The 22,687-nt window shown below is 40.8% G+C and overlaps 1 protein-coding gene across 2 annotated transcripts in view; it reads right to left on the bottom strand.

Moving 5' to 3' along the window:
* Nucleotides 1-22,687, bottom strand: part of SLIT2 (slit guidance ligand 2) — a 284,549-nt gene that overhangs the window by 120,131 nt on the left and 141,731 nt on the right. For both annotated transcript variants that reach the window (XM_070756973.1, XM_070756974.1), the window contains exon 5: nt 5,115-5,186. In XM_070756973.1, the coding sequence (XP_070613074.1) occupies nt 5,115-5,186 (72 nt within the window). The remainder of the gene's footprint in view (nt 1-5,114; nt 5,187-22,687) is intronic.

Genomic DNA, 22,687 nt, shown 5'->3' with positions numbered 1-22,687 from the left:
TTTATTTATTTTTTGAGCAGTGTATATACAGAATATTCATTTAAATGGTCACTCTGCCAAAAGTTGATGTCTATGAAGCTCGAACGCTAAGTGTATTTTGACAGGAGCAATTAATCTTTTCCATTTATGTGATTAATAAGCAGGGGCGCCTCCAATATACTCCTCAGCTGATCTAATAGTTTGGGTCTACAACGTTACTAAGGAGCATGCTTTGTTTTGCGGCGTTCTTCACTCCAAACCCAAATACACCACCGAGAGAAGGTTTCCATGAAGAACGTGAGCACAAGATTGGGCCATTGTCACGCTAATGGAATACGGAAGTCGGGCTAACCATGTTGGAGGACCCGTGTCATAGTTCAGAACATTTCCTTAGCCAAATGTTTCCTCTGACGGCTCCTTAGAAATGAATTACAAGCCCATTTAATCTCAAGAATCCCATAATGTTGTCGACCCTTAGTTCTATATAGAATTCTATATGACTGCATTCTACATGACTACACGAGTCAAAAAGACTGTGAAAATATTAACTGACCCCTCGCATCCTGGACATAAATTGCTTCAACTCCTACCCTCAAAATGTCGCTACAGAACACTGCACACAAAGATAACTAGACACAAGAAGAGTTCCCCCCCCAAACGCCATTACTCTGCTAAACAAATATTTCCCTCAACACTGTCAAACTTTTTACGAAGTCTGCACTTCTATTTCTACTAGGGTTTTTTTTCTCATCATTCCTATCACCCATCTACTCCCACATATGACTGTAACTTGTTGCTTGTATCCTAAGATTTTTATTAATATTGATTGTTTCCTCATTGCTTATTTGACCCCTATGACAATCATTAAGTGTTGTCCCTCATGATTCTTGTCAAGTGTATCTTTTCTTTTATGTACACTGAGAGCATCTGCACCAAAGACAAATTCCTTGTGTGTCCAATCACACTTGGCTAATAAAAAATTCTATTCTATTCTATTAAGAAAATAGTAATTACCACATACACTGAAAACACCGCCCCGAGTCTTCGGAGAAGGGCGGCATACAAATCTAAGTAATAAAATTAAAATAAAATAAAATGTAGAAATAATGGACAGTTTTCATCCCCTTGCCATCACTCTGCTAAACAACTAATTCTGTCAACACTGTCAACTGTCTGCACTTCTATTTCCACTAGTTTTTTCTCATCATTCCTATCACCCATCTCCTCCTACTTATGACTGTATGACTGTAACTTGTTGCTCGTATCCTAAGATTTTTATTAATATTGTTTCCTCATTGCTTATTTGACCCCTATGACAATCATTGAGTGTTTTTTACCTCATGATTCCTGACAAATCTATATTTTCTTTTATGTACACTGAGAGCATCTGCACCAAAGACAAATTCCTTGTGCGTCCAATCACACTTGGCCAATAAAGAATTCTATTCTATTCTATTCTATTCTATTCTATTCTCTATATTTAAGCAAGAAATAGAGCCCTGAACTCTAGCATAAGCAGTCAGGGAGTACTCTGGCCTTCAAAACCAGCCTTTTTAGTTTTCACAGAATCCAAAGGCTATAAGGGATCTTAGAGATCTGCTAGTCCAACCCTCCCCCCCATGACCTTATATTACCACAAATAATAAGTCCAATCTTTTTTAGACAACCTTCAGCAACGAGTCTGGGCAACGAGTTGTTCCACTAATTAATTGCTGTCATTGTCAGGTTTCTCCATAGCTTGAAGTGAGACCGCTCTTAATTAACAATTAATTAAGAAAGTAAGTAACCAGTCAGGTCCCACAGCGACCGGTGGGGTCCCACAGAATCGGCCTTCTCCAGGTCCCGTCAACTAGACAATGTCGCCAGGCGGGGCCTAGGGGAAAGGCCTTCTCTGTGGGGGGTCCGGCCCTCTGGAATCAGCTCCCCCTGGGGATTCGCACGGCCCCACCCTCCTTGCCTTCCACAAGAGTCTCAAGACTCATCTATGCTACCAGGCTTGGGGCCATTAAACCCTAGCCCCTGGCCGATGAATGTAATGTCATTGTCGTGAATGGCAATGATTGATTTTAATGCTACTGGGGTTTTAGATTGACTAGTTTTAAATTAATTGGATTAGAAACATAGAAGATTGACAGCAGAAAAAGACCTCCTGGTCCATCTAGTCTGCCCTCATACTATTTCCTGTATTTTGTCAAAGGATGGATCTATGTTTATCCCAGGCATGTTTACATTCAGTGAACTGTGGATTGACCAACCACGTCTGCTGGAAGTTTGTTCCAAGCATCTACTCCTCTTTCAGTCAAATAATATTTCCTCACGTTGCTTCTGATCTTTCCCCCCAACTAACCTCAGATTGTGTCCCCTTGTTCTTGTGTTCACTTTCCTATTAAAAACACTTCCCTCCTGAACCTTATTTAATCCTTTAAAATATTAGGAAGTTGCATTGTTTTTTATATATTTACATATCTAATTACAATACTGTACTGTACCAGGGAAGGGTTACATGTTTTTTATGTCGAATATATATATACAGTGGTACCTCATCTTACAAACGCCTCTTCTAACGAACTTTTCAAGATACGAACCCGGTGTTTAAGATTTTTTTGCCTTTTCTTCCGAACTATTTTCACCTTACAAACCCAAGCAGCTGCTGCTGGGATGAAGGGGTTTCTTTTTTCCCCCTTTTTTGAAGAAAGAAAAGGGAGGGGTGGCTTAGAGTAGGAAACATTTTGCAGAGAACAAGGTGCTTGCAAAGGAACTGAAAGGGTGTCTTTTTAAGAAAGAAAAGGGAGGAGGGAGGGGCAGCTTGGAGTAGGAAACATTTTGCAGAGAACAACGTGCTTGCAAAGGAACTGAAAGGGTGTCTTTTTAAGAAAGAAAAGAGAGGAGGGAGGGGCAGCTTGGGGGAGGAAATTTTTTGCAGAGAACAAGGTGCTTGCAAAGGAACTGAAAGGGTGTCTTTTTAAGAAAGAAAAGGGAGGAGGGAGGGGCAGCTTGGGGGAGGAAAGATTTTGCAGAGAACAACGTGCTTGCAAAGGCACTGAAACGGTGTCTTTTGAAGAAAGAAAAGGGAGGGGCGCCCCCCTTGCCTTTCTTCCTTCCCACTCACCCTTTAGCCTAGCCTTGCTTCTTCCACCTGCCCCCTTTAGCTGCTCCTCCCTGCCCTCTGTTCGCCTCCCTTCTAAAGTTTGGGATTTTCCTGAAGGATTTGCACGCATTATTTGCTTTTACATTGATTCCTATGGGAAACATTGTTTCATCTTACGAACTTTTCACCTTACGAACCTCCTCCTGGAACCAATTAAGTTCGTATGATGAGGTACCACTGTACATATAATTTTCCAGACATTGCGGTTCATAATCTTAGTGCAATATTTGTGTTGCAGTTCATTTAAATAACGCAACGCACACGTATTCTCAAGAGCTTGCCATTTCCAATAATTAAGGACATTTAACAATCAAGCTAATAGGCTTTTTATTTTAAAGGGCCAAAATAATATAACCAGTCTAGTTTTTTAACCTCTGGAGCCATTTATCAAAGCCATTAAATTAGAACGATGGCATGGAATGTTATCACTTGACACAACACAAAAGAAAAATTGTTCTGAGACAAATTGATAAAATCTTTTAATGCTGTCAAATTTGCCTAATGCAGCCTTCAGGTCCATCTATAAAAGGTTGAGTCGAATGTTGGCTCATTTCTTATTATCCTGAGCTATCAATATATAAATCAGCTCTGACACCGTTCCTCCTAAATCATCTGTATTATACACAAAGGAAAAAGGATTTAACGACGCAGAGTGCACTCAAGCTAATCTTGTCCTAAAAGAATCGAAAGGCGGATTCTCCCCCCTGCCACACAATTGGCAAGAATTCAGATGCATTAAAGAGAAAAAATGGGGGGAATATTTCTTTTCACGATGCATTCTAAATGCCACTGTAGAAAAAGTTGAAAAATAAACTTTCAAACTTCCTGTTTCCTTACAAAAAAAGAAAGTTATTTTTCTCTTCACTTGGCATCAAGCCCTGGAATAAAACTTGGCACATTCTATTTCTTCTTAGCAACAAGATGGTGATTTAAATGTAAAGTTTCCTCTTTGTTTCGCATTACTTGAAGGGCAGGGAATAATAGCAAAAAAGATGATTAAAAGGCGGTTGAAAATATGTTCAGTTAAATCCAGTTGGCTCTCTCCCAAATTACAAAACCAAAACAATTATTTTTTGCTTAACTTCATTTTAAGAATCAAACTCTTTTCCTCTGATGTAAAAACCGATGCCTCATTTGGAATATTTTAAATAAAGTTGCAAAAAATTATGTTTGTTTATTTTTCTGTCAAGATGGGGTGCTGGGTGTACATTAATGAGAAATAAAATGAACTTTTTTGCTTTTACCAAATAGCTGCAATGAAACAGAGAGTGAAAAATTTAAAGGGATCTGAAAAGTTTCCGTACTCAATCCATCTGTCTGTCTGTCCATCCGTCCATCCCTCCGTCCATCATATCTATCTATCTATCTATCTATCTATCTATCTATCTATCTATCTATCTATCTATCTCTACCTACCCATCTTTTTCTTCCTTCATTCCTTCCTTTCTTCCTTTCTTTTTTTCTTTCTTTCTTCCCTCCTTCCTTCCTTTCTTTCTAACTATCAATCTATCAATCATCTATCACCTGTCTGTCTGTCTGTCTGTCTGTCTGTCTGTCTCTATCTATCTATCTATCTATCTATCTATCTATCTATCTATCTATCTATCTCTCTCTCTCCACCTACCTACCTATCCATCCTTCTTTCTTTCTTTCTCTTTTTCGTTCTTTCTTTCCTTCTTTCTTTCTATCTATCTTTCTTTCTTTCTTTCACCTAGCTACCTACCTACCTACCTATCTATGTATCTATCATCTGTCTAATCTGCCTATCATCTAAGCCCTCTCTCTCTCCCTCCCCCCAACCCTATTAGCACTACAGGTATGGCTGTTCCCCCATGAATTTGGGTGAGGGGGTGCTGAGATGTGTCAATATTTGGAGGGGGGTTATTTGGGTAGGAGTGTTTGTTTTGATCCTGTAAATCATCCAGAGTCTAAGATAGGTGGCTATACAAACTAAATAAATGAATAAAAGAAGATATTAAATACTTACAGATTTTTAATGTCCACAGCTCCACGGAAAGCCTTCCTTGGGATGGCGTGTATCTGGTTTTCACTGAGGTCCCTAAGAAAAGATAATAAATAGCTGGAATGGATCTTTTCGCTTAAAGACAGTTGTGTCCAATCAACCCAAATCACTGTGATTAAGTTTGCAATGCATTTCATTGTATTCGGACAGTTTATCAATTATCACATACAGACACACTCGCACACTACTTAGTAATACCAAATTTCTATGCATAAACCGCTCCGAGTCCTTGGAAAGGGGCGGCATATAAATCCAATCAATCAATCAATCAATCAATCATCAATCAGGGGAATCTTTAAAAATCTTACATGTTTGAGTTAAACATAAAAGAAGAAAACAGCAAATATTCAACATTGATTGCACTATATAATTTCCCAACGCATCCATTAGAATATATATGTGTGTCTGTGTGTTTGTTTGTCGCTCTTCTTTGTACTCTGTAATATGTACTCTTAATTTAATTTCTACTCTTCCTATGTGAGCACTTGCAATTTTCTCAGGGTGTAATTAAATGAATGTGTAAGGAAAATATAATGCGTTCTTAGCATTATGGAGCCAGGGCTTTTAGTAGTAATCTTTGCTTCCAATTTGCCATGAAGAGTTGATCACTGCACGACTGATCTTAAAAGATCTGTTTTATGGAATTTGATGTGCTGATTCCAAAAATATGCTTAGTTTTGCTTTATCACCTAAGGTTTCTGACATAGAAGCATTTTTGTTATTACTTATGAACTTAATTCGTTCCATGACCAAGTTCTTAAGTAGAAAAGTTTGTAAGAAGAAGCAATTTTTCCCATAGGAATCAATGTAAAAGCAAATAATGCATGCGATTGGGGAAACCACAGGGAGGGTGGAGGCCCCGTTTCCTCCCAGGAGATTCCTGGAGAGGCCCCACAGAGGCTTCTCCCTGCCTTTTCCAGCCCTGTTTCCTCCCAGGAGATTCCTAGAGAGGCCCCACGGAGGTTTCTCCCTGTCTTTTCCGGCCCTGTTTCCTCCAAAAAGATTCCTAGAGAGGCCCCACGGAGGCTTCTCCCTGCCTTTTCCAGTTACAGTTTCGGATGTTCAGGTTTGTAAGTGGAAAATGGTTCTTGAGAAGGGGCAAAAAAATCTTGAACACACGGTTCTTATTTAGAAAAGTTCGTAAGTAGAGGCGTTTGTAGGTAGAGGTACCACTGTACATTATTTCTACATTTTCAATGCACGTGGTAATTACTATTTTCCTAATGTCACCAGTATATTTCCCATACCTTATAATAATGATGCTACTCCATGGAAACTATACCTGCTACAGAAAAACTATATACATTTTTGAAATCAGAACAAAAAAATTGATTCAGAAAAGTACAAGGTCAACTGCAATGATTATCAACAATATTTTTTCTACACCTGTGTTATTGAATCTGCCAGCATTGCTGCACAGACTGCAAAATGTATTTATAAAAGTGTGTATTTGCATTTGTGAATCAAAGAAATAACTGGAGCAGAGGTCCCCAAACTTTTTACACAGGGGGCCAGTTCACTGTCGCTTGGACTGTTGGAGGGCCAGACTATAAAATAAAACTATGAACAAATCCCTATGCACACTGCACATACCTTATTTTAAAGTAAAAAACAAAATGGGAATGTATTATTTAGAGGGGGGGAAGAATTCTGAAATTCATATATGTTTATGTTTTGTTTTTAATTTCCTTTTGTTAACATCTGATTGGCTATACAGTTTTCTTGGCTTATAGAAAAATGTATAAAGAAAGAAGGAAGCACTTTGGCATAATGGTTAATAAGTTAGAAATATAATTGGTGTTGTACTTTTTGAAGGAACATTAAGGAGGGAATTTAATTAAAAGAAAATGAATGTAACTGGATGACAAAATTAGAAAAAAGAAACCTTTTGCTACTTTTTGATGATTGATATTAGTTACTAACAAAATACCGCATTTTATTCATGGAAAATTGATGATGGTACACTGTGTTGTTTGAATGAATGTTAAGAGAAAAATAAAAAAATCCCCCCCAAAAAAAGCAGCCCTTTCTTCCTTTGTCCCTCCATTCATTTCATTCTTCCTTCCTTCCTTCCTTCCGTGTTCCCTCCATTTCTTCTTCCTTCCTTCCTTCCCTCCCTCCTTCATTCCTCTCCACTTCTCTTTGCCTCTCTCTCCATTTTTTTCTTTCTCTCTCTCTTTTCCTTCTCTCTCCCAAAAACATCTGTGCCCCACCATGCGCCTCGGGGGGTGGGGGATGGAACAGGCTCCGCCGCGAACGCTCAAATTATCAATCTGTATTTAAAGTAAGCTTAATGTTTAACAAAGCCAATTTCTAAAAATTATGAGAGAATTCTTGATAAATGAGAGGACTCCAAATAAGAAGGTGTTTTTTAATGAGGGTGTTTTTTTTTTATCCCCACAAAATATCCTGCGAGAAAGCTTTTTCAATTTAACACATAGCTGAGACCCATGTAATGTGATCACTTATTGTTTCAACGAACAATTCCAATATTAAAAAGTCTAAGCAGGCAGGATGAATGAACTTGAGGGGGTGCGTCTCTGTCTCTCTCTCTGCTGAAAAAATGAGACTCCCCGCAAGTCAATTTACGGGAAAGGTAGAGAGAGGACAAGGCGACACCTCCACTGTAGGCACAAGTTTACGCCCAGCGCTTTTTCCCCAGGGTGACGCTTCTGCGCGCAAGTGGCGAGGCCATCCAACCACTGCCTCTTGTTTCCTGGGGGGGGATTTGCTTCCTGTTTCTTCCCAGCAGCGGAAAGAATATTGGCAGGAGTGGGCGGGGCATGGTCCCCAGACACAGCCAGAAAAGCTGGGCGGGGCTCAGATCAGCTGTCGGGCAGAAGAAACGGCACCAGTTCTATCGCGCAGGGTTTGAAAAACCTGCATGGAGTTTATTTTTTGCCTGTGCGGTCGCATGACCACACAGGCTAGAGGGAATAGTGGCCAGGAGCACACGATGTGGACGCATCCTGTGCTCCTGTCACTCACCCGTGGGCCGGATAAATGGCCTCAGCGGGCTGCATGCAGCCCGCAGGCCATAGTTTGGGGACCGCTGAGCTGGAGGATAAACTAGAACAAATTATGGTTTGTGTTCTGTCGGGCTCTCTGGCAGACTCCTCCCGAAAATTCACAGGTACAAATTTCAGACACACACACGTTTGAAAATTCAAAGCAATGTTCTTTATAATGAAAATTCACTTAAACCAAGCCCTCTTTTGGTATAGCAAAGAGCACTCGTCTCCAAACAAACTGGTAATTGGTACAAGTCCCTTATCAGTTCTGTGATACTTAGCTTGCAGCTGTGAGACAATTCACAGTCCTTCTTCTTTCACAAAGTGAAACACACTTTGCTCTGGTTTAGTTTCAAAGCGAGGAAAAATCAGCACAAAAAAGGTCAAACGCAGCAAAGCAAAACACAACAATCAGATAATCCTCCTCAATGGCCAAACCCACAGGCTGCTCTTTATAGCAGCCTCACTAATTACCACAGCCCCACCCAACCACAAGTGGCCTCATTTTCTTTGATAATAATCTCTCAGTTGTTGCTGCCTATGCATTGCTGTCCGCATGCGTGGCTGTATCATTAACTCTTGTTCTGAATACAAGGAGCCGCCCCGAGTCTGCGGAGAGGGGTGGCATACAAATCTAAATAATAAATAAATAAATAAATAAATAAATAAATAAGGAGGAGCTAGATAATTGATCTCCTTCTGAGCTGTCTGCCCCACTCTCCTCCTCCCTGTCACTCATGTCTTCTTGCTCAGAGGAGCCTTCATCAGCAGATTCCACCGGGAGGGGGGGGGCAAAACAGGCCTGCAGCATGTGGATGTCTCCCCCGCACCCACAGTCCTTGGAGCAGGAGCTGGGCCAGAGCTAACCACAACAGTTTGCATGCAAGTTTTAGAAACCTTGCAAATTTAGAGGCTATTCTCAAACAGCAAACCGTATCAAATTTCAAAACAGACAATGCTAAACTCTGAATTCATTATTAAAATTTCTAAGTGAATAGTCTTAACAGTTGTTATTGTCCATTTACTGAATGAACAAGGGGGGCTCCATTAGAGATACATACTCCACCTCTTTGCAATGAAGTCAGCTCTGCATTGCAGCTTTTTTTACTGCTCACCATCCAATATCTCAGTTGAATATGCTATTTACTTTACAAAGCACAGAAGAACGCTATTATTTTAATTGTGTTAATGGAAACTGCTGTGCGCAGTAGTGAAATCATGCTATTCTAAAGTTGGGACGAGGGAGCTTTTTTCCTCTCCTGCATAGTTAAATCAACATTACTTTAAGACAATAAATTTTCTGTAGTAGGCACACCTGCTTCTAAATTTAATTACTGGTAATTTTATTTTCCTTTTTATGGCTTAACCTCTCTTAAGAGACTGATCAGTAGTACCATAAATCTACAAAATCATTCAATACTTTGCAGGAACTACCCGGGGTAGCGGAAGGAGTAAAATGCACTTGTTTTCCGAGGTCACACTAGAAAGCAAGAAGCTTAACTGAGCACCTGAAATCGAATCCTCCCACAGTAGTCTTTGACTTATGATTGAACCCCCAATTAAAAACAATTACAGGCAGCCCAAACTTTCCCATGCTAAGTGAGACATTTGTTAAGTGAGTTTTGTACTCATTTTATAATCTTTCTTGCCAGAGTTGTTAAGTGAATCACCGCAGTTGATTCCAGTCAACGAAGCAGTGGAAGTGATGTGCCGGTGCCTGGAGGCTGTTGGGGCCTGGATGGGTGTCAACAGACTCAAGCTCAACCCGGATAAGACGGAGTGGCTGTGGGTCTTGCCTCCCAAGGACAATTCCATCTGTCCATCCATAACCCTGGGGGGGAATTATTGACCCCCTCAAAGAGGGTCCGCAACTTGGGCGTCCTCCTCGATCCACAGCTTACATTAGAGAACCATCTTTCAGCTGTGGCGAGGGGGGCGTTTGCCCAGGTTCGCCTGGTGCACCAGTTGCGGCCCTATCTGGACCGGGACTCACTGCTCACAGTCACTCATGCCCTCATCACCTCGAAGTTCGACTACTGTAAAGCTCTCTACATGGGGCTACCTTTGAAAAGTGTTCGGAAACTTCAGATCCTGCAGAATGCAGCTGTGAGAGCAATCATGGGCTTCCCAAGGCATGCCCATGTTACACCAACACTCCGCCTTCTGCCGCACGAATCCCAGCGACCGGTTAGGTCCCATAGAGTGGGCCTTCTCTGGGTCCCGTCGACTAAACAATGTCGTTTGGCGGGACCCAGGAGAAGAGCCTTCTCTGTGGTGGCCCCGATCCTCTGGAACCAGCTCCCCCCAGATATCAGAGTTGCCCCCACCCTCCTTGCCTTTTGCAAGCTCCTTAAAACCCACCTCTGTCGTCAGGCATGGGGGAATTGAAAAATTTTCCCTTCCCCCTAGGTTTATAGAATTTATACATGGTATACTTGTTTGTATGATTGGTTTTTTAAATTGGTGTTTTTTAGATTATTTTTAATATTAGATTTGTCTACATTGTCGTCTTTATTGTTGTCAGCCGCCCCGAATCTTCGGAGAGGGGCGGCATACAAATCTAATTAATTAATTAATTAATTAATTAATGAGTTGTTAAGCTAGTAAGATGGCTGTTAAGTGAATTTGGCTTTCCTGTTGTCTTTGCTAGTTCGCGGGCTTCTGATAAATTCCATCTCCGGAAAATAACTTCTTCTTAATAAAACTCTTTTCATAAATGAAATGCAGAGTTTAAACATAGCATGGGAGCAGATTCTATCTCTGGCCCTCTGGAACCAGCTCCCCCCAGAAATCAGAATTGCCCCCATCCTCCTCGCCTTTCGTAAGCTCCTTAAAACCCACCTCTGCCGTCAGGCATGGGGGAACTGAGATATTCCTCCCCCCTAGGCTTATACAATTTATGCATGGTATGTTTGTGTGTATGTTTGGTTTTCAATAAGGTGTTTTTAGTGGTTTTAAACATTAGATTTGTTACATGCTGTTTTTATTATTGTTGCTAGCCGCCCCGAGTTTACGGATAAATTTAAAAAACAGCTTTGATTCTGGGTCCGGGAAGCGCGACAACTCAGTTGTTATGTACATTCCTAAGCTAACCCCCATTCATTACTCAAAACTGAGATAGAAGCTCACCGAACACTTTTGCTAGCACAGAAATCCAGCACAGAGTGTCTTTTGAGGCAGAGATCATGATTTTAGAACTTTTTTCCAAGCACACCCCAGTTTCTCGTCTCTTCCATAGAACAAACATTGAGGATCCACACCCCAATTTTACACAAACCCATTCCTTTATATTGCCTGGAAGTGACATCACACCTCAAAGAGATAAGGCTGAGAATTAATACCTTTTACTCTGGATCTCATCTCACCTTCTGGCCACCCTTCTATAATAAGCGTTTATCCAACTATTTTCTACTAACATGTCTTCCCCACTGTCTGACGGAGACCATTCTCCCAATGTGCGTCTTATACTCCTACTTATATTCCATTGATGCCTCTTATACTCCGATGCATCTTATACTCTGAAAAATACGGTACTAAAATAAAAAAAACACCAAATTTATATAGACCGGGGTAGGCAAAGTTGGCTCTTCTATGACTTGGGGACTTCAACTCCCAGAATTCTTGAGCCAATCATGCTAGCTCAGGAATTCTAGGAGTTGAAGTCCACAAGCCATAGAAGAGCCAACTTTGTCTACCCCTGATATAGACTGGTAATGAAACATTTGCATGAAGAAGACTAAACTTCAGATCGTGCAGAATGCAGCTGCGAGAGCAATCATGGGCTTTCCCAAATATGTCCATGTCACACCAACACTCCGCAGTCTGCATTGGTTGCCGATCAGTTTCCGGTCACAATTCAAAGTGTTGGTTATGACCTATAAAGCCCTTCATGGCATCGGACCAGATTATCTCAGGGACCGCCTTCTGCTGCACGAATCCCAGCGACCAGTTAGGTCCCACAGAGTGGGTCTTCTCCGGGTCCCGTCAACCAAACAATGTCGTTTGGCGAGACCCAGGGGAAGAGCCTTCTCTGTGGCAGCCCCGGCCCTCTGGAACCAACTCCCGCCAGAGATTAGAATTGCCCCCTCCCTCCTTGCCTTTTGTAAGCTGCTTAAAACCCACCTCTGCCACCAGGCATGGGGGAATTGAGATACACTTTTCCCCTAGGCCTTTAAGATTTTATGCATGGTATGTCTGTATGTATGATTGGTTTTTATATAACGTGTTTTAACTGTTTTTTGTATTGGATTATACTCTTTTGTTACTGTTGTTAACCGCCCCGAGTCTGCGGAGAGGGGCGGCATACAAATCCAATAAATAAGTAAGTAAGTAAGTATGTAAGTAAGTAAGTAAGTAAGTAAGTAAGTAAGTAAGTAAGTAAGTAAGTAAGTAAGTAAGTAAGTAAGTAAGTAAGTAAATAAAAAATAAATAAATACATACATACATACATACATACATACATACATACATACATAAAAAATAAATAAAAATAAATAAATAAAAATAAATAAAAATAAATAAATAAATAAAAATAGATAGATAGATAGATAGATAGATACATAAATAGATAGATAGATAGATAAAGAAAGAAAGAAAGAAAGAAAGAAAGAAAGAAAGAAAGAAAGAAAGAAAGAAAGAAAGAAAGGTTGTCCAATCTCTTCTTAAAAACGTCCAGGCTTGAAGAACCCACAACTTCTGGAAGGAAACGTTTTGCAGAAGAGCTTGACCTCATCTTAATTGCAACAGCCCCTGAGAGATTCAAAGAATGTTACATATAGGAAGAAGAAAAATTCGGAAGAACAATATCTAGCAATTCAACCCTGCACTATATTTATTTTCCACTTGTGAATTCTGTTCCCTAAAGATGTGTTGTTCTACTCCATACTCTAATTCTTGAAGTCGTGGGACATTTATTTCATTGCATCTGTCTACAACATTTTTTTATACCTAAATTATAAAGTCACATCTAGTGTTAACTTGGAATTATATGCCTATTTCTACTGTACAAAGAGAGAGACTTATGATATGGCAAGGTGCATCTAACATTTACGCATAATATATTTTCACAACATGGGTGAAAGAATAAAACTAGTTTGGGAAATAAAATAATTCTAGCATAGAGCAGATCTCAGCAACTTTTGCCGGAATTTAATGCTCTGGTATTTACTATAAATCAGAGTTTAATTTCCCTTTTTTCTTAAGTTTTGGAGTTTAAATTTTTATTTTGTAAAATGCAAACTCTTTTAAGGTCTCCCATTTATTCCTGGAATAAACTGTAGCAGCATATTAGTAATTCTTCAAGTCGATCAATTCCATTCTCTGATGCCTCCAGAAATCCACTTAGACTAATTTGCCAGGAATACAAAGCATAACACTGTTTTAAGTAGGCTGTAAATATTATTCATTATAGAAAATTAAATTCCTAAGCAGATTTACTGTTCATATTACAAAGAAGTCACAATGGTTCAGGAAAACAAAAAAGAGATTATGATAAAAAGAGAAGCAAAGCAGTAAATATGATTTTCAGAAAATCACACTCCGAGAAAGACACAGTCGTTTTTGCGGGGGTTTTATCTTACAAAATGCAACATTATGGATAACTATTAAGTGCATAATGTATTAACCAATCCATTTGAAAGAGTGATCCTGTTTTCTTTTTAAAAAATATAACCATTTAACTATGCTTTCCTTAAATATATCTTTAACAAAATTCTATCCCCATTGCTTACTTATTACTACAGCGTGAACAAATTTCCGTAATGCCAATACAGTGGTAGCTCTACCTAAGAATGGCTCTACTTAAGAACTTTTCTAGATAAGAACCGGGTGTTCAAGATTTTTTTTTTTTTTTGCCTCTACTTAAATTTTCTACTTCAGAACCCGAGCCCAGAAAAATTTCCCAGGAAATTTGAGAGCAGAACGAAGGCCCGGCCAGTTTCCTGCCGTTCCTCCTTTAATCCTGGCCATCTCGGGCTTTTCTGGGCTGCCAGAGGAGGATTTCGTTGGCGCTTAAGGAGGCTTTGGCAGTTCAGAGCAAACGGAGCGTTTTCCTTTCTCTGGGCGCTTGGAGAGGGAATAAATCTTTGCCAGCGCCCAGAGAAAAGAAATGCTCCCTTCACTCTGGGCAGCGACTCTCCTCCTCCTCCTCTTCTTCCGAATTCTAGTATCTCACATTGAATTGGCTGAAAGGTTTCAAATCTCTCCTAATCGCTTCCATATCAATTTTCATATATAATCAATACCCTTTACAAATAGTTAACGCCTATTAATAAAATACCCTTAAAAAAACATTTGAAAAATTCTTACAGTAGCGTAGTCAAAGGGGGAAAAATAAATCCAATAATGTTGTGATTCCGTCTGAGGCTCCTCAGGGAACGGCTGAACCTCTGCCGGCTCCATGCTCAGAGGGGGAGGATGAGGAACAGGAGGAGGAGGAGGCCCAGGCAGACGGGGAGGAGGAATATCAGGCCGAGGGAGAGGGAGAACAGCCTGAGTCCCCCGGGGTGGAGCTCTCCCCAGCAAGCAGCCTGGAGTCCTTAGATGAAAATGCACAAGCCATCATCGATCTCAGGCAGAGAAGAGCAGCACAACGAAGGGGACAATTAGCCAGGTATTTCCAGCCCTAAATAGGCAACAGCTGGGTTTGGGTGTGGTTCTCCCCAGAAAGGCTGAAAAGGCAGACCCACCCTTCCTGTATTGTGGAGTATTATCTTTGGGAGTCCTGGGACCTGGCTGTGATCTTTGGCGTTTCTGACTCTGGCTTGTGGCCTTGAAGGCTGAAACCTTGGGGGGAAAGACGTGGGTCTTATTCTCTACAGTGGTGTGTGTGCCAGCAAGAAGTCTGCTGTATTGTCTGGCCGTCATGACTCTGCTGTGAAGCCTCATAGCCTGTCTGTTGGGAAGAACAGGTTTTTCTCTATGTTTGTTTTTCCAACTATAAAGTGCCTTTGCTTTTACCAGCGTGTCTGGCTGCTTTTTTCAGTTGGTGTTGAAGTCTGGGGGCACCCAGACAGAACAAATAATATCACCAAATATCGCCTAATTAATCCAATTACCAACCTAATTACTAATTGCTTCATATAAAAAATTAAAAATGAAAAGGATAAAATCAAAATAAAATTAAATCTATAAAAAATAAAATAAAATTAAGTCTGTAAAGAAATTAAGAAATAAAAAAAGTAAGACAGAGAATAGAAAATTACACTACATAGATAAGATAAATATAGGTATAAAGAAGCAGCAGAATAAAAAAGAAAGCTAGAAAAAAAAGAAAAAGAAAAGCACAAAACAAAAAAAGAAAGAAGAGGAGGAAAGAGCAAAGAAGAACTTTCCTCTTCTTCTCATTGACTTCTCCACCTATCTCCTTATAGCATTTTCCAAAATTTGCAAGGTTTTAAAATTGCTTTATAAAGAAGAACATACCCAACAGAATCCTTCAACCTCACACAAAGTCCCCTGTGTGAGTGAGATTTCGGCAACTTTCACTGATTTTTTTGCTTCTGCTTCTACACGCGCAAAAATTCAAATCGTGCACAGACAGGTTCACATGCGCCCGATGGACACTCATGTGCCTGCAACAGTCTCGGAGGGCACACCAGTAGCGCTGAAGACCACAGTCTTTTGCTCAACATGACATATAAGAGGATATCATTCATACAGGGTGCGTTCCAAAAGTAATGCAATATTTTTTTAATTAATGTATTTATTTATTTATTTATTGATTGATTGATTGATTGGATTTGTATGCCGCCCCTCTCCGTGGACTCGGGGCGGCTAACAACAGTGATAAAAGCAGCATGTAGCAATCCAATACTAAAACAACTAAAAAACCCTTATTATAAAAACCATTCATACATACAGACATACCATGCATAAATTGTAAGGCCTAGGGGGAAGGAACCCAGAGAAGGCCCACTCTGTGGGACCTAATCGGTCGCTGGGATTCATGTGGCAGAAGGCGGTCCTGATGTCGCCCCAGCAGACTTATTTTTTTCCCCAGGCTTGAAAGAAACCCGTTTTTCGTCCATAGAAGAGATCCAATCAGCCGTGACAAAGACCTTGGGAGAGGTCCCCGAAGACGCCTTCCAGGGCACGTACCGGTCATGGCAGAGTCGCTGGAAAAAATGTGTAGAGGCCCAAGGACAGTACTTTGAAGAATTTTAAGTGTTTGGGCAAATCTGTTCAATAAATTATTTTAAAAAAATAATTGCATTACTTTTGTGGCGGCCCCGGCCCTCTGGAACCAACGCCCCCCGGAGATTAGAAATGCCCCCACCCTCAAGACTCATTTATACCGCCAGGCATGGGTGAGTTGAGCTATTCCTCCCCCCTAGGCCATTACAAGTTATGCATGGTATGTCTGTGTGTATGTTTGGTTTTATAATAAGAGTTTTTAGTTGTTTTATTATTGGATTGTCACATGCAGTTTTTATCATTGTTGTTAGCCGCTCCGAGTCTACGGAGAGGGGCAGCATACAAATCCAATAAATTATTATTAAATCATTATTATTTTGGAACGCACCCTGTATTTTAGTGTTTGGGGGAATTGCCATATTGTGCCTAGATAAAAGACAGCTGCAAATTTACTCTCCGGAGACAATATTCAACAATGGGGGGATCCAATGACAGTTGGGATGAAAATGAAGTTGTGTCGGACAAGTGATGTTTCTCTATCTTCCTACACGTGTGTCTTAAGGAATATCAGGCATTGCAAAGTTCACGACAAGTACGCGATGAAATTTAATTATATAGAAAGCCGGAGCAAACTACTTTCTGACAGACAACTTCTGCCCGTTGGAAGGTTTTCAGAATTAATTGATTTTATGGCCAAGACCGAAGAAAATTAAATTACATATTGGAACATTTTCATTTAGAAAAGGGGCTTGGAAAAAAAGATAATAAAGCGGAAAAAGATGGAGAGCTTTCTACAATTATAAGTGACAGCTGCACTGCTTTTCCAGAGCTTTTCCATCACATCAATAAGTAGGACCCGTCCAAAGAGTTAGCGAAACGCATTTGTTAAAACTCTTCTCCGTTGACTCAGCCTTCGTGCCACGGCCTACGATCACATTAGTACATTCAATAAAAGTTTTGCTGCAAGCCATGCGCCTCCAGTGGCATTGTTCCCTATAGGGCTGAATAAGCAGCGTGCCGAAGAAAACGCATGGCTTGGGATAGTTGTGTTTCATCTCTTCACACTTCATTTGTCAGCCTAACTTCCTGCTAATGTTTTTAACCAGCGCTGTATTTATAAAAATGTTACTCGGGCAGCTGTTTGCAACGCATCATTTTAAGTAAACACCAGTCAGGTCTTAATGCCTATATATTTGTATTTTGGGTGAAGATATCCAACAGAGTTTTTTCTCCAGTGAATTTCCGCAAGAAGGCCCACCACAACTTGATGTATTAGAAGAGTTTACAAGAGTCCATTGAGCAACAGAGCTGGAAGAGAATTTGGAGGTACAGTGGTACCTCGTGATACAAACCCCTCGGCATACGAACAATCCGAGATACGAACCCAGGGTTCAGAAATTTTTTGCCTCTTCTTCTGAACATTTTCCGTCTTACAAACTCGCCGCCTGAACGCCGAACCCAGAGGTTCGGCAAAAGTTCGGGTTCGGGTGGCTGCCAAGAAGCCTCGCCGCCCGGCTGTCGCTTTTTGAAACAGCCAGGGGGCTTCTCGGCGTCCTCCCGAACCCAAACGCCAAACCCGAACTTTTGCCGAACTTCTGGGTTCGGCATTCGGGAGGCCGCCAAGAAGCCCCGCTGCCTGGCTGTCGCCTTTTGAAACAGCTGGGGGGGGGCTTCTCGGCGTTCTCCTGAACGCCGAACCCGGAAGTTTGGCAAAAGTTTGGCAAAAGTTCGGGGTCGGCGTTCAGGTTCGGGAGGATGCTGAGAACCCCCGCCACCCAGCTGTTAGCTTTTTAAAAGAGCCGCGGAGCTGTCAGGCCGGTCGGGAGGCTGGAAAGGAGGTGGGGAATCCCAATAGGGAATTCCATGGGCGGAGCTTTGACATCACAAAGACGTCCTTCCTGGCCGACCACGTTTTGTATAGTCTGGAGGACAGAAGGCAAAGGGGGGGACACGATCGAAACATTTAAATAGGTTCAAGGGTCAAATAAGGTTCAGGAAGGAAGTGTTTTCAATAGGAAAGTGAACACAAGAACAAGGGGGCACTATCTGAAGTTAGTCAGGGGAAAAATCAGAAGCAATGTGAGAAAATATTATTTGACTGAAAGAGTAGTAGAGGTTTGGAACAAACTTCCAGCAGACGTGCCCTGGTCCACAGAAGCCAAAAGGCTCAAGATGTTTCACCCACTTTTCTCCTCCCAGGGGAATGATAATTCTTGACTTGGTGATTTAAACAAACATTTTCTCTACCTTTGAGAGCTCTAGAATATTTATTCCTGGATGTAGCCACTACGATGGCCTATTTATTGACTCATCTATCACCAGACTTGAAGAGTCAACAGAAAAACAATGGAAGAAAATGTACATAAATACAATACATCTATGGGATAAAACCTTCTGGACACTACAGCTTAAATTTACCAGTCCAAAAATATCTCTTTTAAGCATCACTCCAAAAAGCATTACAATGCACATTTTCCCTCTCAAAGCCTCAGGCAGAACAATTAAATCTCTAGTCTGCTATAGTTGAGATCCCCAGTTTCTGTGAAGTCATAATTTGTTTTTAATAAGAAAACACTCCAAATCTTTGATGCAAATATAGAATATCCAAACTATTGATCTATTTTTGTTAGCCTCCCTTGTGATTTAATACAGTGGTACTTCTACCTACAAACGCCTCTACTTACGAACTTTTCTAGATAAGAACCGGGTGTTCAAGATTTTCTTGCCTCTTCTCAAGAACCATTTTCCATTTACAAATCAGAGCCTCTGAAACTAAAACCGGAAAAGGCAGGGAGAAGCCTCCGTGGGGCCTCTCCAGGAATCTCCTGGGAGGAAACAGGGCCAGAAAAGGTGGGGAGAAGCCTCCGTGGGGCTTCTCTAGGAATCTCCTGGGAGGAAAGAGGCCATTGTAGTGGCTACACCCAATAAGCCATTGTAGTGGCTACACCCAAGAATAAACTGTAACCAGAAAAGGCAGGGAGAAGCCTCCATGGGGCCTCTCTAGGAATCTCCTGGGAGGAAACAGGGCCTCCACCCTCCCTGTGGTTTCCCCAGTCGCACACATTATTTGCTTTTACATTGATTCCAATGGGAAAAATTGCTTCTTCCTACAAATCTTTCTACTTAAATTGATATAAATTAAATAACTTAATTAATGTATATTAATAAAGAAAATTAATAAATTAATATCAATTTTATCTAATTTAAACTTCTAATTTCTAAGCCCTGAAGATATTTAGTGATCCTCTTTTGAGACTTTCCGACCAGCAAAATCATCAAGGGAAGCCGGATTCAATTAGCAGCCGTGTGACTAATTTAACAACTGCAGTGATTCAGTTAACAGCGGTGGCAAGGAAGGTTGCAAAATGAGGCAAAGCTCACTTGACAAGTGTTTCACTTAGCAACGGAAATTTTGGGGTCGGTTATGGCTGTAAATCGAGGATTACTATAGTTCATAAAGATTGGGTTAAATGTGTGTGGCACTTAACCTTCCACGTCACCGAGAATGTGGAATGCCCTCTGTAGATATGATAGGACTACATGCCTGGTCAAAAGTAATCCACTCCTTTGATTAGTCAGTGATTTCTACATATGTGCACTTGACTTGATTTCATTCCATCCAAACACCAATATAATCTATAATGATTATAGATTATGTTGTGGTTAGCTCTGGCCCAGCTCCTGCCCCAAGGACTGTGGATGTGGGGGAGACATCCACATGCTGCAGGCCTGTTTTGCCCCCGGTGGAATCTTACGATGAAGGCTCCTCTGACCAAGAAGACATGAGTGACAGGGAGGAGGAGAGTGTGGCAAACAGCTCAGAAGGAGATCAATTATCTAGCTCCTCCTTGGATTCAGAACGAGAGTTAATGATACAGCCACGCATGCGGAGAGCGATGCATAGGCAACAACAACTGAGAGATTATTATCAAAGAAAATGTGGCCACCTGTGGTTGGGTGGGGCTGTGGTAATTAGTGAGGCTGCTATAAAGAGCAGCCTGTGGGTTTGGCCATTGTGGAGGATTATCTGATCATTGTGTTTCGTGACTGCCTTGCTGACTTCGATCTTTATGTGCTGATTTTTCCCCGCTTTGAAACTAAACCAGAGCAAAGTGTGTTTCACTTTGTGAAAGAAGGACTGTGAATTGCCTCACAGCTGCAAGCTAAGTATCACAGAACTGATAAGGGACTTGTACAAATTACCAGTTTGTTTGGAGACGAGTGCTCTTTGCTATACCAAAAGAGGGTTAAGTTTAAGTGAATTTTCATTATAAAGAACATTGTTTTGAATTTTCAAACGTGTGTGTGTCTGAAATTTGTACCTGTGAATTTTTGGGTGGAGTCTACCAGAGAGCCCGACAGAACAGATTATAGAATGCAATCGTTATGAATACCACTTTTGGGCTTCTTAAACTTCTTTCACGTTGATCATGATTATTTTTTTTAGTCCTCTGCTGAAGTTAAAGCTTTCCGGATTATCCAATAAAAATAACGACTTTGTATATAACTTTCCTCTCTCCAAAGAATTGCTTGCAGTAGTTTATGTTTTCCATGCCCAAATAAAATTGAAACAAGCTTAATTTTTGGAATGAAATGGGCCACAGCTGTGACCCAGGCTCATTATTAAATGAAGTTTAGGGTCAGAAAAGCCGAATTCCTGGATGTCTTCTGTGGTCAAAACGCACAACTTGACTAAGACAACCTTCTTGATTAGCCAACCCTCCTGGAATTTAACAAATAGATATGACAAACATGTTGCTTTTTCCATGCCTTGATGTATTCCAGATTAAACAACACCTTTTTTTTTCCTGGATTGCTGTTGGACTTGGGTTTTATTGTATATATTTAAAAAAAGGAAATAGCCCAAACATGCTTGTCTGCATATTTCTTCCCTCTATCTCTGCCAAGAATTATAATGTTAGATTTTTCAGGGGATTTCAGCCTTGCCAAGTTTTATATAAATAGTTTCAAAAGGTTTCATGATGGTTTTTTTTTTGTGTGAACAATCGTTACAGACATGGAAGCATGGGATAGCTATACCAGTGTTTTTCAACCAGTGTGCCGTGGCACACTAGTGTGCCGTGAGACATGGTCAGGTGTGCCGCGAAGCTCAGAGAGAGAAAGAAAACAAGAGAGAGAGAAAGAAAGAGAGAGGGAGAGAAAAGAAAGAGAGAGAGAGAAAGAAAGCAAGAGAGAGAAAGAGAGAGAGAGAAAGACAGCAAGAGAGAGAGAGAAAGAAAGAGAGAGAAAAAGAAAGAGAGAAAGAAAGAAAGAAAGAAAGAAGAGAATGAGAGAGCGAGAGCAAGAGAAAGAAAGCAAGAGAGAGAAAGAAAGAGAGAGAGAAAGAAAGAAAGAAAGAAAGAGAGAGAGAAAGCAAGAGGGAAAGCAAGCAAGAAAGAAGAGAATGAGAGAGAGAGAGAGAAAGAGAGAAAGAGAAAGAGAAAGAGAGAGAGAGAGAGAGAGGGAGGGAAGGTGGGAGAGAGAAAGACAGAGGGAGGGAGGGAGAAAGAGCAAAAAAGAGGAAGGAAGGAAGAGAGAAAGAAAGGGGTGGAGAGAGAAAAAAGAAAGGGAGAGAAAGAGGGAGGGAGAGAGAGAGAAATAGAGCGAAAGGGAGGAAGAGAGAGAATTTTTTTGCCCAAACTTTTTTTACCCCTTCCCCCCGCTCAATGTGCCCCATGGTTTTGTAAATGTAAAAAATGTGCCGTGACTCAAAAAAGGTTGAAAATCACTGAGCTATACAGCTCAGGTTAAACATGCTGCAGAATTTCAAAAGAGAAAAAGGAGGGTTTTTTTTATGGAAGCTCTAACTTTTGAGGAGAAAAACAGCAATTTGTATTTTTTTTAAAAAAAAGTTGGATTTGGTTGTAGGAAAATGGCAGGCCTTTTGCAAAAGAGGCGTTTCGCCAAAGACTTGCAAAATGTCAGAACGATGTCGGGAATAATGCTCCTTCTTGAAACAAAAGTTTATTATAAAAAGTATACTGTAGTCTGTTCTTTGCATGCTGATAGGAAAGAATGAAAACTATAAGTAATCTTTGACTTCTATCATATCTCAAGACCTAAAATGGTCACCTAACATCAAAAACATCATCAAAAAAGCACAACAAAGAATGTTCTTTCTGCGCCAGCTCAGGAACTTCAAACTGCCCAAGGAGCTGCTGATCCAGTTCTACAGAGGAATCATTGAGTCTGTCATCTGTACCTCTACAACTGTCTGGTTTGGTGCTGCAACCCAACAGGACGGAGACAGACTTCAGAGGAGAATCAGAACTGCAGAAAAAGCAATTGCTGCCAACCTGCCTTCCATTGAGGACCTGTATACTGCACGAGTCAAAAAGAGGGCGGGGAAAATATTTACTGACCGCTCACATCCTGGGCACAAACTGTTTCAAC

This window comes from Erythrolamprus reginae, chromosome 7, assembly GCF_031021105.1.
Source record: "Erythrolamprus reginae isolate rEryReg1 chromosome 7, rEryReg1.hap1, whole genome shotgun sequence".
Classification (NCBI taxonomy): Eukaryota; Metazoa; Chordata; class Lepidosauria; order Squamata; family Dipsadidae; genus Erythrolamprus; species Erythrolamprus reginae.
This window is presented reverse-complemented; position numbering and strand designations above follow the sequence as displayed.